General features: G+C 41.7%; 1 protein-coding gene across 5 annotated transcripts in view; it reads right to left on the bottom strand.

Annotated features, from left to right (window-relative positions):
- Window positions 1-17,480, bottom strand: part of Adcy10 (adenylate cyclase 10) — a 101,467-nt gene that overhangs the window by 34,651 nt on the left and 49,336 nt on the right. For all 5 annotated transcript variants that reach the window (XM_076547897.1, XM_076547899.1, XM_076547900.1 and 2 more), the window contains 4 exons: window positions 14,099-14,255; window positions 11,811-12,003; window positions 9,902-9,988; window positions 8,163-8,437 (listed from right to left, as the gene is read on the bottom strand). In XM_076547897.1, coding sequence (XP_076404012.1) covers window positions 8,163-8,437; window positions 9,902-9,988; window positions 11,811-12,003; window positions 14,099-14,255 — 712 coding nt within the window. The remainder of the gene's footprint in view (window positions 1-8,162; window positions 8,438-9,901; window positions 9,989-11,810; window positions 12,004-14,098; window positions 14,256-17,480) is intronic.

Raw genomic sequence — 17,480 nt, 5'->3', positions numbered from 1 at the left:
CTCAGAAACAAATCATAAACTAGCACATGTTACTGAGAGAAATATTAGAAGATATTGTTCTAATGAGTGGTCACCAGCCATCCATATTATACAAGAACAGGGCACAATAACTGATGATCTTCCAAAGACACCAACAGCTCTACCTTTAAAATGGTTAACAGACAAGCCTGTATGGGTCCAGCAATGGCCTTTAACAACAGAGAAACTCCAGGCTTTAGAAGAGCTGGTAGAAGAACAGTTAAATGCTCAGCATATTGAAGAATCAACCAGCCCTTGGAATTCTCCTGTATTTGTTATTAAAAAGAAATCTGGTAAATGGAGAATGGTAACAGACCTTAGGGCAATTAACAAAGTAATTCAGCCAATGGGTTCTCTACAATCTGGGATGCCTTTGCCTACTCTGTTACCAAAAGGATGGCCTCTCATAGTTATTGATTTAAAAGACTGTTTCTTTTCAATACCCTTACAAGAAAAAGACAGAGAAAGATTTGCTTTTACAGTGCCTACTTATAATAATTCTCAACCGGTTAAAAGATTTCAATGGAGGGTCCTCCCACAGGGAATGTTGAATAGCCCAACTCTGTGCCAATATTTTGTACAACAGCCATTGGAAGTGATACGTAAAAAATTTCCTAAATCTATAATTTATCATTATATGGACGATATTTTACTAGCTGACTCAAATGCAGATACTTTAGAAATAATGTTTGAAGAAGTAAAGAAAATTTTGCCTCGCTGGGGATTACAAATTGCTCCTGAAAAGATACAAAGAGGAGATTCTATTAATTATTTAGGATATAAAATAGAGCTACAAAAAATTAGACCCCAAAAGGTGCAAATTCGGAGAGATAGACTACAGACTCTTAATGACTTTCAAAGATTATTTGGAGATATTTCTCATCTACGAACTATTGTTGGGGTAAAAAATGATGAACTGACTAATTTGTTCAAAACCTTAGAAGGTGACAAGGACTTAAATAGTCCAAGAGAATTATCACCTGAAGCTGAGAAAGAATTAGCCTTGGTAGAAAAGAAAGTGCATGAAGGACACGTGAATCGTATTGATCCAAAGCTGGATTGCATTTTGGTTATCTTACCTTCTAGGCGTTCTCCTACTGGAATATTAATGCAGAGGGAAGATATTATATTGGAATGGATATTTTTACCAAATAAACCAAATAAAAAATTAAAAACTTATGTGGAAAAAATCTCTGACTTGATTTACAAAGGAAAAATGAGACTTCGTCAATTAGCAGGCATAGACCCAGCAGAAATTGTCGTACCATTAACTAAGGAGGACATTGAAAAATTATGGACAGAAAGTGAACCTTGGCAAAGAGCTTGCAGTAATTTTTTGGGAGAAATTAACAGCAAATATCCCAAAAGCAATAGAATTGATCTTATAAAGAGAGCTGAATGGATCTTGCCTCGAATTGTACGGCAAAAACCCATATCTGGAGTTCGTACATTTTATACAGATGCCAACAAAGAAGGAAAGGCAGGTTACAAATCAGAAAATTTAAGTAAAGTGGTTCAAAGTCCGTATAATTCAGTGCAAAAATCAGAATTGTATGCTATTCTGTTGGTATTAATGGATTTTTCAGAACCTCTCAACATAGTAACTGACTCTCAGTATGCTGAAAGAGTGGTGTTACATATTGAGACTGCAGAATTTATCCCTGATGCTTCAGAATTAACTTCACTATTTATTCAATTACAAGATACAATCAGGAAAAGGAATCATCCTTTATATATAACTCACATTCGATCCCATACTGGTCTGCCAGGCCCTCTAGCACAAGGCAATGAAGAGATTGATAAATTATTGATAGGAAATGTGCTGGAGGCCTCAGAATTTCATAAAAAACATCACGTTAATAGTAAAGGTTTAAAAAAGGATTTTTCCATAACCTGGCAACAAGCCAAAGAAATAATAAAGAAATGTCCTACTTGTTCCTTCTACAATCAGACGCCATTACCAGCAGGATGTAACCCAAAGGGTACTCAGAGAAATGAAATCTGGCAGATGGACGTGTTTCACTTTGCAGAATTTGGAAAATTGAAATATGTACACCACACTATCGATACTTATTCAGGATTTCAATGGGCAACTGCTTTGAGTTCTGAAAAAGCTGATTCTGTAATCACTCATTTGCTAGAAGTTATGGCCATCATGGGTATACCTGCACAAATCAAAACTGACAATGCTCCATCATATGTCTCTGTTAAAATGAAACAGTTTTTTGCTTATTACAATATAAAGCATATTACAGGCATACCACATAATCCTACAGGTCAAGCAGTTATAGAAAGATCAAACAGAACTCTAAAGGATATGCTAAATAAACAGAAATGGGTAACAAAAACCCCCAGAAATAGACTGCATAATGCTCTTCTAACTTTGAATTTTCTGAATGCCAATGAGAAAGGAACAACAGCTGCAGAGAGACATTGGATAATAGAAAAAACTACAGAATTAAATCAGCCTATATACTTTAAGGATGTGCTGACCTCAGAATGGAAACCAGGGTATGTATTACATTGGGGACGTGGTTTTGCTTTTGTTTCTACAGGAGAAGATAAGCTGTGGGTACCATCAAAATTGATAAAGGTTCGATTTGAACAAGAGAGACCTCTTAATTAGAGGAGGTGATAGTTCATCAACCAGCATGAACATCCAATTTAAACTAACTTGTATCAATAAAACATGCCTTTTCATTTCATCAGATAATAACTTGCCAAAAAGGAACATCCCCAAAATTAGTCTTGGGGAAAAGTTTTTGTTTTTGTCTTTTAGGAGAATGAAGGTTAAGGAATCTGAAGAACACTGGACAAATGAGACAACTGAAGAAAAGGGACAAATCATCTATCCCAAGAAACAGAGTGAAACGGTGTATGGGTATATATTATCTAAAAAAAAAAAAAAAAAAAAAAAAAAATTTTATGTCTTCCTAAATGTTTGTTTCTGCTTTTCTCTAAAGATTTAACACTATTGGTCTTCTAACAGTCCCAGTTCAATTAAAATTTAAAGCTGACTTTGGAGTTGGAGAATGGCTCTCTCCTTCTTTAAAATCAAGCATGTTGTTAAAAGGAAAATGCAAACTCCCTGTATCATGCCAGAATAAGAGCCATCTTCTGCTATGGTACAGGACAAAAGCAAAATTAATTAAGGGACTATTCTATTACTAATCTCAACTCTTTGATTCTATTCTGATTCTTTAAACTTTTCTCAAAGTATAAATTTTATATCAAAATTTACAAGATTAATATATATATATACATTTTAAACTTTGTTAAGATATGAATGGTCACATAGAGTACTAACTAATTCTAGAAAAAAGGCTAGCTGCATATATATGTTTTTGTGTTCGAGTCTCTTATCAGTTTTCTGCAGGAAATCACGGCCAGGCCTAATATCAACTGAAGTCTCCAGAAAGAAGATGGGGCCCCACAACAACAACAATTCCACGTGGACAATAATAATATCATTAAGCTGACAAACATCATCCACAGATCAGCTTTGAACTACAAGGTGCTCAGAGCAATTTTGAGATGACTAGCTGAGATGATCCAGTCTCAAAGACTACTTGAATAAGGACTTGAGATAAACCCTGAACTTTGGCATTATACACAGACTGGATAGTGAAGGATATAGTTACCTCTCTTAGAATTTGACAATTAACCTAAAATTTTTCTTTCAGGATAAAGAAAACTTCGCCCATACCCAGCAGGAAGCAATTTTAAGATACGACGCCCACATTCCCAAAGAGGTGGTGTGGGGCAGGTGGTTTTTTGGTCTTTTTAATGGGTTTTGGGTCTGGGATAATTTTCAGTATTTAGGGGGGTTGGTTACAAGTTATTGTCAAGGGTTAGGAAAAAGGCTAAGCAAAGGAGATTAGATTTAAGGTTCTTGTTTAAAAAAAAAAAAAAAAAAAAAAGAAAGAAAGAAAGAAAGAAAGAAAGAAGGAAAGAAAGAAAGAAAGAAAGAAAGAAAGAAAGAAAGAAAGAAAGAAAGAAAGAAAAAAAGAAAAGAAAGAAAAGAGAAAGACAATTACTAGTTTTAAATACTTTACATTGGATTGAATTGTTTTATATTGTACACAAATTTGAAACTGATATTGTTAGAAAATGCTATATGTATATTTCTAATTGTATTTATTCCATCCATTTAACAATGTAATACAAATTTCTGATCCTTGAATGTTATTATTATCAACTATTAGGATATAAAGAAATGAAAGCTAGTAGTTAGACATTATCATAGAACTTGTAGTCATATTGGATATGTTTTAAAAATTGAGCAGAGATGTTTTAGACAGGTCATCTTCAAACCCTTCAGAGATCTACAGAATATGGCATTTAAAATGTTTTAATAACTTAGAAAATTTTTCTTTTTTGAGACATGTCGGCTCCTGGCAGTACCAATCTACTTTAGAGAAAATATGGGCATTGAAGAAACTGCATATGGAGTCAACTTTCATTCTGGCAAAAGTTAGCCACTGGACAACAAAGTATCCTCGAATCAACAGGACAAAATGGACAGACAGATCACGAAACAAGGGACTACTGATTCTTGCCAAAACAAGTGTGGTTATGGCTTTATCAAAAGGCATCTTCTGAGGCCAGGACAATATGGCCCCATCCCTGAAGTGGCCTTCGCATCCGGAAAAGGTACGGTGCCCTTTTCTTCGAAGGCAGCTTAACAGGCAGAGGGCCGATGGATTCTGTTGTACAATGGAACAGCAGCTGAAAGCTCATGCCTCTCAAAAGTAGACTGGCATTTAATAGAGGGATGTGGAGAAGAAGGGGATGCTGAGATGAAGCCATATATACACAGCCAAGAAGAATGGACAGCTGAATTAAAAAACTGTCAACAATTTCCAGAATTTAAAATCCTGAATCATGACAGGACACTAGTGGAATTCAGGTGTTTCTGGTATGTGGACTGCTCTCACCCAATGTGAGGTTGAACTGTTGACCTTGTGTACATCCTACTTCACAAATGAGTCTGTCAGATACACTAAGCCTATAGGCTGAAGATGATGCCCCAACACTGCGGAGAAACCTCAGGTGACTGCCCAGGCAGCTGGCTGTTTCTGTCAACTCACAAAATTTTTTTGGAAGTTGCTTGCATGCACTTCCTGTTTTTATTTTTGTTAGCTAATATTATTCCCTTCTTGGGTCTCTGAGGGAGTTGAAGATTAGTTAGTTATGGTTGAAGATTAGTTAGTTATAGTTGAAAATTAATTAGGATAGAAAGTACATTAGATACATCTTGGAATTATCAAAATAGGATAGATAATGGAATTATTTTCTCTGATTCGTCAAATACCTGTTTAGGTATTTATTACTTGTATATATTGTATATAGTTATTGTACTTTTGTATATAGTTTTTCTTTTGTTAGTCATAACCTTTTGCTTTTTTTCTTTTTATTAAAATAGAAAAGGGGAAATGTGGTGGTAATCTAATTGTATTGAAATATTATTTTGATTTGTACTGAAATATTAATTTGATTGTATGTTAATAAATAAAGTTGTCTGGGGGTCAGAGCTATTAGAGCCATAGCAAGAGTGTGGCGGTGGTGGCACACGCCTTTAATCCCATAGATATCTGTGTGTTCAGGGTCAGAGCTATTAGAGCCATAGCAAGAGTGTGGCGGTGGTGGCACACGCCTTTAATCCCATAAGAGCTCTGTGTGTTCAGGGATACAGCCAGCATTGGAGACATATGCCTTTAAGACCTAGGGGGCTGTACATTCAGACAGTGACGAGGCAGTCATGTGTTTGGGTTTACAACCAATGAGAAGGCAGAACAACATACTTTAAAAAAACGAACCGACAGGAAGTAGGTCTCTTTTCGCGAAGCTGGGACAGCAGGAGGAAGGGTGAGATTTTAGCTCTGAGCTCTGACTTCTCGGCTCTCTCTTTTACATTGTTTCTGTGTTTCTTATTTAATAAGACGGTTGGTTACATCTACACCCTCCCTTTATATACGGGGACTTCCAGGGCACAAAAGGGAGAGAAGAGAAAAGAGAGTGGAAGAACTAGATGGGTAAGAACTTGAGAGGAACAAACTGAGATGGGGAAGAACTAGATTGAGGGCCTAGAAGAGAGGACTAGAGGAACCAGATGGAAGATGAGGAAGAGCCAGATGGGGAAGTACTAGCTGGGTAAGAACAAGCTGAAAAGGACCTAGATGAGGCAGAATTAAGACATGAGAACTAAGATAGAACTTAGAGGAAGCAGTAGATAAATACAGAGAGAAATCAAGCAAGAAAGGAGCTAGACATGAGAACAGAGCTGAAGCTGTGTATAAAGGATGTTATGCCCGAGGAATTAAAGCAAGTGGACTATAGAGCTCGGGGTGCTGAGATTCTATTTCCTGAAAATAGTCCTCACTGTTAGTAGTTCTCTCTCCTGAGCCCCTGGGATGTATAATATTGAGGCTGGTTCCTCTAATATTATACAAGAGACTACATAATAGATCTTGTCTCAAAAAAAAAAAAATCCCTAAACATGGGCTAAAGAGATAACTCACCAGGTAGGAATTATGCTGCATGAGAACCTGGGTTCAAATTCCCGAATCCATGTAAAGAGCTTGGAGTGGGCACTCATGTAGACAGGAGGACTGGTATTAGTTTTTAGCCTAGCTCTAGGTTCTGTCAGAGACCCTGTCCCAAGGTAGTAGGTGGAGAATGACAGAACAGGACACCTGATATCCTCCTCTGGTCTACACACACACACACACACACACACACACACACACACACACACACACACACACACACAGAGATTTATATACCTGCATATACATGTGCATATTTACCATACACATTCACACATACATAAACATACTTACACACACATGCATATGCACATGCACACATACACACACAGCAAATGGCAAAAGCTAAATAAAAACACAGAAAGTAGGCTTATATTTATTTATAGTTACATACACATACATCCATCATACGTCCATGAGAATCACAAACACCTCCCCATGTGTGCATGAGAAATACATTCCTTGAGTTGTACTAAGCAAGCCCTTGTCCCATGCATCTCTTTTCCTTGAGTAGGGTAACCTAAATAAAAAGACCTGGTGTTAAGTGTCTGTAATCCCAGTGCTTAGGAAGCCAAGACAGAAGGATTTCTATGAGGTGGCACAGTAAACATCAGCCCAGCCAGGACGGCACAGCAAGATTATATTTCCAACCAATTGAAACAAAACAAAATGAAACAAAATGGAACAGAATGATTGACACCATGGCCATCTAAAGGGCCGTGGTCTAGTTGTTAAGGGGGCTGCTGTCCAGGTCCTAGGAGAAGAATCACTGACGATCTCAGAACACACTCCTAAGAGTCAGTTTTCAACCTCTGTCTCTGACTGGGAACCCTACCACCAGCCCCCTATCACCAGCCAGGTAAGACCTTTCCGAGCTGCAGGTGTGGTTTGCACAGCTTACCCAACCTCCCTTTCCTGTCCATCCCCAAACACACGTGATCATGCTCTTGGTTACTGCTTGTCAAAGGAGGCAGGTCCATACCCAGCATGATGAAAGGGGAGCAGATGGACTAAGCAGCGCTTGAGGAGAGGTAACAGGGATCCACATCAAGGAGGTGATCCACACACATCCTACTAAGCATCATGTATGGTGCCTTCAAAGGGTGGGACAGCCCAAGCACTGAAGTCATCATTTCAAAGAACAGCCCAACCCAGGGAGGGGAGCTGACTCAGTTGGAAAAGTGTTTGCCACATAAGCCCAAGGACCTGAGTTCAGATCCCCAACACCCACATGAAAGCAGGGTTGTTGTGGTGTGCATCTGTCATTCCAGCTTTGGAGAGGCAGAGTCCAGAGGATCCCAGAGGCTCACTGGACAAGTTAAGTGAATCAACGGGCTGCAGGTTTGGGGAGAGAGCATGGCTCAAAAATCAGGTGGAGAACAATTCAGGGAGATACCCGGCATTGACCTCTGGCCTCCACATGTATCCACATGAACGTATTTATAAAACACACACACACACACACACACACACACACACACACACACACACACACACACACACACACACCACAGCCCAAGGGATCCATCTGATAAAGTTCAGACCTGGGCGATCAGCACAAGGGTCAAGAGCTTGGGATAGGAGGAGGTTACTTACAAGTCCAGCTCTCGGGGTATGCTGCTTACACTAAGGTCGACACAGACCTTGTCACGTATTTCCTGAGGCTGCATGGTACCAAGTGTGATATAGGTGGTGTTCCGGTTCTTCATGATGGCACTGGCAGCCGCACAGGGAATGTCTGGGAAGGGAGACAGGGACATGATGATGAAGATGGGTACAGATCGGATGAGCTTTTCTATGAAGGCCCAGGAGGTTCCATCCACAAACTGGGCCTCATCAATGATGAAAATAATCCTTTCTTCTCTCACTGTCTGGAAAAGGGAGAGAAACAGAAACATGCTAGAACACTCTGGGATCTTGTGCATGGGTATGTGGGGAATGCGTGTTTACTGAGTTTTATGGCTTACACTTAGTAGACCAGGCTGGCCTCCAAATCACAGAGATAGAGCCATGGTACCATGTCTCCAGAGTGCTAGGATTAAAAGTGTGTGTCACCCCCAAACACCAGCTAGTGGTGACTTTATAAAGAGGGAAGCCAAGGAAAGGAGGGAGGGGCAGGGGAGGAAGGAAGGACGAATGAGACACTAAAGTCAGGTGTGACACACACCTGTGATTCTAGCACTTGGGAGATGGAGAGAGGAGGATCAGGAGTTCAAGGCTACGCTTCACTATATCGTGAGTTCAGAGTCAGCCTGAGCCACAAGAGACCCATTTTCAAAACAAACAAAACCCCAGGATATAGTTGAGTGATAAAGTGCATTTTTAGTATGCCAAAATCAAAGGAAAAGGAAAAGGAAAAAAAAAGATAATGTAAACTTGTAGGATAAGCAGGGCTATGGTGTACTTGCAAAGGAAAAAAGGAAAAAAGAAAAACAAAATGGCAAACAATGTTCATTACATAAAAATAATGACCATGACAGCTAAAAGTCATTTTAATCTACTGACAAATGATAAATGGTCCTGGGAATATACCTTTTTTTTTTCCAGCAACATATACATAAGCGCCATGGACTCTGCCCCCGATACTGCTGGTGACTTACACTATTTTGGTTTAAACTCTGGTATAGGTTACACTTTAAATAGATTGCATATCCTTTTTCTAGTACAGGCTATAACTAGTCTGAATTATTCATGTGCTCATTAAGCATTTAGTGTATATCTATTAGGGTTGTGTACAGTGGGTGTTGGAGACATGCAATAGACCATAAATGCACAATCTTCCTGCCTCAGCCTCTCAAGTCCTGGGATCATGTGTGTGCCACTGTGCTGGATATATGTGTGCATGAATTATTTCATTTTCTTAAGATTTATTGAGAGAGAAAGAGAGAGAGAGAGAGAGAGAGAGAGAGAGAGAGAGCGAGAGCGAGAGCGAGAGCGAGAGCGAGAGCGAGAGAGAGAGAGAGAGAGAGAGAGAGAGAGAGAGAGAGAGAGAGAGAGAGAGAGAGAAAACATGAGTGCAGGTGTCCACAGAGGCCAGAAAGAGTTACCACTCTTTCTTGTGCAGATCTTGTGGAGCTGGAGTGCACGTGGGTGCTGGGAACTGAACTCAGGTCCTCCTAAGTCCTGAATCATCTCTCCAGCTCCTCTATATCTGAATTCTGATCAGACCCAGCTCAGGTTTGGAAGGATGGGGAGAAGGAAGCACTGGAGGATATGACTTTCACATGCTTCCAAAGCTCTTTGCCAGTAGAGGCTGAGTCGCTTGGGGCAGCTGGCTTTGTGATCATTTGCCTAGTTTCCTCCCCCAGGGGCTTGTGACCCACAGGTGCTCTTACTTTCTCCAGGATCTTCATAAACAGTGCTTCCAGTTGCTTTTGTTTTCTTAATGGGCTCATCTTGGACATCTCCCGGGAAACGGGGAACTGTACAGAGAGTGAGACTGTTGAGCAGAGGGAAACAGCAACGGGAACAACTAGCCACGTGACTCCGAGCATCACTTCAACCGTTCTGCAGCTTAGGATGCTCAAATGTTACATCCCGCAGTGCCCTCCCTGGCTTGAATCCTCTCTGTCACTCAATAGAATAGTTTTAGGAAAGAAAAGGACACACTCTTGTCTTTATAGTTGATGTCACCTTTGGCAACAGGGTGACTTTGAGCCCTGGATCAAACAGGAGGGCAGAGTTACGAGGGAACATGACAAACACTGAATAAGTGGCCATTTGGACTTCCCCGAGTATGGCGTTTTTTTAGATATCTCCATCGCCTTACAAGAAGATGCTACAAGGGGGTGTGGGTGTGGCTCAGTGGCAGGACAAGAGCTTAGCATGTGTGGGTCCTAAGCACACCCTTAACTCCTATAATGAACTAAATAAATGGAAATTTTAAAAATGTGTGTTGTTTAAAGTGGGTTAATTAGCTAGACTTCAAAAACCTTAAGGGACTTGCATTATCATTTTGGCTTACCTGAACGTCTTTAGGACTTGAAATAAATATTAACTAAGTGATTAAAAACATTTTTTTAGATTTATGTGATTGAGTGTTTTGTCTTCATGTATGTACATGCACCAAGTGCATGCCTGCTGCCCACAGAGGTCAGAGGAAGGTATCGGATCTCCTGGAGTGGGAGTTGTGAATGGTCATGAGCCACCACGTGGGTGCTAGGAACTGAACCCGGGTCTTCTGCAAAACAACAAGTGCTCTTAGCCATTTCTCTAGTCCCTTGACTAAGCGTTTTAAAGATTTTTGATTATGTATTTGTATGTGTTTCTGTATGAGTCTGTGCATGTGAGTACAAGTACCCACAGAGGGCAGAAGAGTACCCACAGAGGGCAGAAGAGTACCCACAGAGGGCAGAAGAGTACCCACAGAGGACAGAAGAGGGCATCGGATCCCCCTAGAGCTGGAGTTACAGGCAGTGGTTGGTTGGTTGTCAGCTGCCCAGTGTGGATGCTGGGAAGCTAATTCAGGTCCTCTGCATCAGCAGTATATGCTTTTTAACAGACGAGCTCTCTCTCTGGCCCCAGATGACTAAGTTGTTTTAAAAAATGTATAGAAATGCACTTCAAGGAGAATGGAGAGACATTTTCTTTACTCTTGGACACTGCAGAAACAACTAGAAAAGGATAGGAAAGGCGTGCTGGATAGTTTTATGTCAACTTGACACAATCTAGAGTCATCTGAGAGGCGGGAACCTCAATTGAGAAAATGCCTCCTTAAGATCTGGCTGCAATCAACCTATAGGGCATTTTCTTAATTAGTGGTTAATGAGAGAAGGCTACTCCTGGGCCAGTGGTCCTGGGTTCTGTAAGAAAGCTGACAGGTGTGGTGGCACTCTGGAGGCAGAGGCAGGCAGAGCTCTGTGAGTTCGAGGCCAGCCTGGTTCTACAAGAGTTCCACAGAGAAACCTTGTCTCGGAAAAACAAAACAAAAGCAGACTGAGCAAGCCATGGGGAACGGGAAACAATCCAGTAAGCAGCACCCCTGCATGACCGCTGCATCAGCTCCTGCCTCCAGGTTCCTGTCCTTCCTTTGATGATGGACTATGATCTGGAAGTGTAAGCCAAATAAACCCTTTCTTCCTGCTTTGCTTTTGGTCATGGTGTTCCATCACAGTAATGTTAATCTAAGACAAAGGTTAAAGGCACATAAAGTCACATAGCACCAGACAGGCAGGAGCCGCTATGCTTGGCCCATAGTTTTTTTTTTTTTTTTTTTTGCGCTGGACTCTAATGCAAGCTAGTTACCTGGACATGGAAGATGTCATTAAGAAGACAGTGGAATTTGTCATCCAACAGCATCTTGACTTTATTTTGAAGACTGGTCTGTCGTTCTTTGTAATGTTTACAAGTATCTAGACCTAGTACATTAGCCATGAATATCTGGATGGTATAAAAATTTTGATGGAAGCTGATCTTAGTCAGTGCAATAGCAATAGCCCTGTTCATAAGACAATCGAGAATCAGGAGAACATTTTAAATACAGTCCCTGGAAAAAGCAAAGGCTGAGGGAAGTTCTGATTTCTCATCCTCAGCTGCAAGGACGGAGATTTATCGAGCCACTGGGAAGCTGTTCTTTATTTCTGCTTCCAGTATCCCAACCCCTCCATCATTCCACTATGTTCACCTAGTTAACTATGTTCACCTAGTTATCTTCTTCCTAGTTCTGCTGTCACTGCCCAGCACCCGGCTCCCTTAGACTTGTGCCCATCCTCCTACAACAGCATGCCACTTCCAGTGCCTGCTGTCATTCAGCCTTCTGAAGGCAACTCCTTCAGGAACCTCAGTGATAGGGTGAGGTTCAGATTTGGTGGGGGAGGGCTGGGGATATAGTTCAGTGGTACAACATTGGCCTGGCGTGTGTGAAGCCTGGAGTCTGCTCCCTAGTACTACCCCGAGCAACCCAAAACCTGAACAAAACGAACAGAACAAGGCAGATCTTGCAGCATTTTCCTATTTAATGCTCTCTGGGGTTCCCATGGCCTATTTTGTGTGATGGTCAGACTCACCGAGTCTCAATCTGTCCTAACTCACTCCTACCTAGACTTCTACCCTCTACCACCACCAAGTATGAGAGTTCCCTATAAAGCCAGGCTGGGTCTCCTCTCTAGGACTTTGCTTCCTGCCTATCCAGGGATTAGTTAGCACTGATCACAGCCCCTCTTTTGCAATGGCCTCTTGGAAGACTTTCCTGGCGGCCTGAATTTAGGCTGCCTACCTCGTCTTTGCGTGTCTGCAATATTCCACTGCATACCTCTGCCACTGCCCTCCCCACAGTCTCTCTTGTCATCTCCTCTTCCAAGCTCCTTGAGAGGAGGGATCATAGGGCACTCCTACTCGGGGCACTGACACACTGGGAGCTGACTGGTGGTCTCCAAAATTCATGTGTTCCAACTACCGCAGAATGCGGCCTTGTGTGGGAACAGTGTGATTGCAGAGAGTCAATTAAGATGCGACTGTAATTTGAGCTGGGTGTGGTGGTACATGCCTGGAATCTCAGCATTCGGGAGGTGGGGCTAAGAGGATCAGGAGTTCAAGGCCGGCCTGGGCTACATGAACCCCTGCCTATAAGTAATACATACGTATAATAAGTAGCTATGTATACAAAGAAAACACACAGGGAAATGCTGTGTGAAGGTAGAAATTTAGGTGGTGTGTCTCTTCAAGCCGATGTGCCAAACACTTGCACCAGAAGCTAGAAAAGAACAGGAGGGAGTTTTCTTAGTCCTGTGAGGGTGCTGACCCCGACGACGCCTGGACTGGGCTCTTAGCCTTTCTGCGTTGTGTGCTTGGTTCCAGTAGCCTGCTAACCAATACAGCACCTAGCAGTTCTTGAAGCATAGTGGGCATTTAGTAAGCAGTGTAATGACTCAGTGTTTCTTGCTGTAATTATCCCCTTTTGAAACCGGCTCTTCTTAGGCCTGACATTATAGAGAGATTATATCCCCTTTAGGTTATGAGGGGAAGACACGAGACACTGTTGTCACGGTCTTGGTCCACATGACTGTGCAATCTAGTCCCCCAGAGTGGCAGACAGCTCATCCCAGAGAGGGTCCTTCCGGCACTTCTTGGTTGAAAACACAGTATGGAGAAAGTACTCACAGAAGCTCTGCCCTCCACATCGAAAGTCTAGGGGCCCAGCATTCTTTAGCCCCATTCTCAAAACTAAAGGGCTTAAAGCAGCAGCCCCCTACCGGGTTCCCCAGACAGACGCCAAATGTGGTTGCCACATCTCTGCTAGATGTCACAATCTACCTAGACACTGGGGTTAAGCAGGACGTTTCCAAGTCCCCAAACTTGCCCTAATATTAACTTGAGATTTTTTCAGAAATCAGCCTCTTTTCTCTTCCTCTTGGTTTGAAACTTTTCTCACTAGTCACCTATTCAGCTACCAGGGTCATGATTCCCCAACTGTAGTTATCGAGTTCACCGAAGGCAAGTTATAGACAGGAGAAGACACCAAAATAAAGGGAAATTCTTTTAAGGATGCCAATATTTCCGAGGTCACAAGAAACACAATTTTAAGACACACTTACCTGTGGTTCTCAGGCTCGGAGGCCAGGCACTTGATTTTCATAAGTATCTGGCTTTTTCCATACCCTGGTAATCCTTCAAACATGAGGACTCGGCTGCAGCTCCTTATCAGAAAGTCCTCCATAGCGGACGTGAAGTAGTCGATCTCCCTAACACGTCCTGGTGTTTAGTTTTTTAAAGGAGCAAACCCATCAACAGAAAATAGTTTAGAAATAGACTTTAAAAGGCACACAGTGATACCCCTTCTAAGAATGAATGTCTTTGGAATGACCACGCCATCGCACATGGGACTTCTTTGTGGCTTTGTTTTGTCTCTCATTTTTCCTCTCAAGGCTGGCTGGCGTCAACGTTGCTATGCGGCTGAGATGAACTTGAAGCCCTGCACCTCCTGCTTCCGCCTCCCAAGGGCTGGGATTACAGGCCTGGGCCACTATACCCGACCTGACTTGTTCGTGGAATTTCTTAAAGCTCTATGGATTCTTAACATTTTAAAAAATCTTTCTAAAGCTTTAGTTAGCAAGGTGATTTTGAAAGTTTATTTGGTTACTACAAGCTGTGAAGAAAAGCTCTTTTGTCCCCCCCACCCCCCACCACCAGGCCAGGGATGGAACCCAGAACCTCAGAATGCCAGGCAAATGCTTTTCCATTGTAACATATCTTTTATCAAGAGACAGTATTCATAAACTCACTGCAATTCCATTTAATTGTACTGTATAAAAATCGAGTTTTGGATAGATTATACAACTAGAAATTGAACCAAGGCTCTCTAACCCTAAAAATAGATCTTATTTTTCTGTTTTCTTTAACAGACTGATTATACAACTAGCACATGCTCCCTGTAGAAAATATGGAAAATGTAGGAGGAAAAAGACCAATATAAAAACTGTCCTGGGTGTCAACCCTATCACTTTTTTTTTCTTGGATGCCTTAAAATGTATGCAGTAGGAGGCCCAGGCTGAAACCCGATTCTCAGCCCACGGTCTCCGAACCCTGAGTGAACACGAAGGAGCTGCAAGAATTGGGCTTTCATAGCAACGAGCAATTTCTGTACAAAGAACTGGGGCTCATATTGGGTCATTTCTAGTTTCTTTGCTGGACAGACGATTAAGGGGGCCCCAGTTTTGTTAGCTGTGGGTAGATCACCCACATGTTCAGGTGTTATCTAATGTCTCTGCTGAAACAGGCTCATAAGTTCCGGGAGAAGCATTCTAGAAAAGGAAGGTATGTATTTCACCTGGCAATGTAAGGTTCTGGGTGTTGTTTAACAGAAACCACTCTACAGATTCTATTGCCTCTCCAGGGAAACATACCCTATGTGAAAATGCATCTGAACTTCAGGGATGTGAGCTGTGAGCGATCTTGTGAGACTTGGGGCTCACTTGGAAGATTGGTGTCAAAGGTTCATGTAGTAAAATCCTCTAGCTTTCTTGGTTCTGGTTATATGGAACACTGTCTTTCATTGGATGCTAAAATGACAGTTTTTGGTGGTTTTGTTTTGTTTTCCTTTTTCTCTGTATAACAGCCCTGACCATCCTGGAACTTGCCCTGTAGACCAGGCTGGCCTCAAACTCAGAGATTCACCTGCCGCTTCCTCCCCAATACTGGGATTTAAAGGTGTGTGCCACCACTGCCTGGCTTCTAAAATGAATTTTAAATCAACTTATTTTTAAATATATGCATCATGTTTCTAAACAAATCTCTGGCAGGACTTGCTCATGCCTACTTGTAATTCCAGCACTTGGGAGGTGAGGTAGGAGAATTAGGAGCTAAAGAGTAGCCTTGGCCACATAGCAAGTTCAAGGCCAGCTTGGGCAACATGAGACCCTGTCTCCAAAAAACCAAAAACAGTAAACAAAATCCTGCTACAACAACTGTATACATTTTTTACCCTAATATTTATTGTTTTTCTGGGTAATTTTATTGCCTTCTGTCACAGTTTTTTGGGGGGACAAGAATGCTTATCAAAGAACATTTCTAATACTGTTGCCCTCCTACAATTTGTCTTTGGATGTAACTTGAAGGGAAAGTCTGTGAACCTGATTTTTACCCATTCCTGTGGAATATGGCCTAAAGTGACAGGTCCATCAGCTGGAGCAGACTGAGGAATGTGCAGATCATCCCATGTGCTATAAGATTACTGTCCATCTAGGGGAAAGGGCTAATCAGTGCTACAATCACTTCTTGGAATGGAAAACAGGGTTTTATGGGAGGGTGAGCGTGAGCACTCTCCCTCCTCTGGGGCTTTGAGTGCGGAGAGTCTGGGTCTACCAGGCATAACTGCTTCAAGCTCGAGGTGGGGGATTTCTGTTGGGCCAACTGCTGCTGTACAGCTCAGAAATATTGACTTCCTTCAGGCTTTGCAGACACTAAGATTCCAGCCTAACATTCCTCCAAAGGAACGGACAGTCTCCTCTTAATGGTCCTGACACAGTTGTGACTAGGATTTAACTTTAGATATGTCTTCCAGGGATGTTAAATCTAACAGAAGGGATCAGCAATGGCTGCTCCAAATAACTGTCTTCTGAATCTGTATTCAGGCTACACTAAGTCTCCTCTTTCCCAAGTACATTACTGCCTCATTTAGATCTACTTCCCTCTCCAACTTGAGTTAGCTTTGACAGGGTCCTTGTCACCAAGACTACATCACTTCTGCCTAAATTGTAGATGAAAGTGTATTTGTGGGTGGCAGGGGACTGAACTGTGTGCATGTGAGGCACACACTCTCCTACCACGCTAGATCTCTAAGCCTTACACTTAAATATAAATGGTAAAACAATTTCTGGAAGAAAAGCTAAGAAATACTTTCAAAACATATGAGGAAAGATTTCTTAAATAGCACAGAGAAACACGGGCGTAAAACAAAAGACTGATAAATTGAAATCCATTACAGTTAAGAATTCTGCTCATTAAATATTAGGGCAGTGCTTGCTTTGGCAAAGCATACAACTGACAATGGAATAATATAGAGATAAACAGATACCATACAAATCTGTGAGGGGTTCCATATTTAAAGAGAAAGAGAAACCTAGTGTGGTGGCACAGGCTTGGAATACCATTACTCTGGAGGTGGAGACCAGAGGGTCAGAGGTTCAAGGTTGTCCTCGGGCATATAGCTAATCTAGAGCCATCTTGGGTTGTGAGGACTCTGTCTTGATAACTGTCAACAAGAAAAATACACCAATAGACCCTGTCTCAAAAAAAGAAAAAAAAAACCAGGCCCAAGTGAACAACAGAGAGATTTATATAATTGTTTTATGAAAAGATGGATAAAAGGCAAAAAGGAGCTCACCACATCAGAGCAATAATGAGTGGAAACTACACCAAGGGACCACTTATACCCCACAGAATTTCCAAGTCGCAAAGATGAAGGACAATGGTATCGTC

The sequence above is a fragment of the Peromyscus maniculatus genome, chromosome 11 (assembly GCF_049852395.1).
Source record: "Peromyscus maniculatus bairdii isolate BWxNUB_F1_BW_parent chromosome 11, HU_Pman_BW_mat_3.1, whole genome shotgun sequence".
In the NCBI taxonomy this organism is placed as follows: domain Eukaryota; kingdom Metazoa; phylum Chordata; class Mammalia; order Rodentia; family Cricetidae; genus Peromyscus; species Peromyscus maniculatus.
The sequence above is the reverse complement of the archived record's forward strand: the minus strand, read 5'-3'. Positions and strand labels throughout refer to the sequence as shown.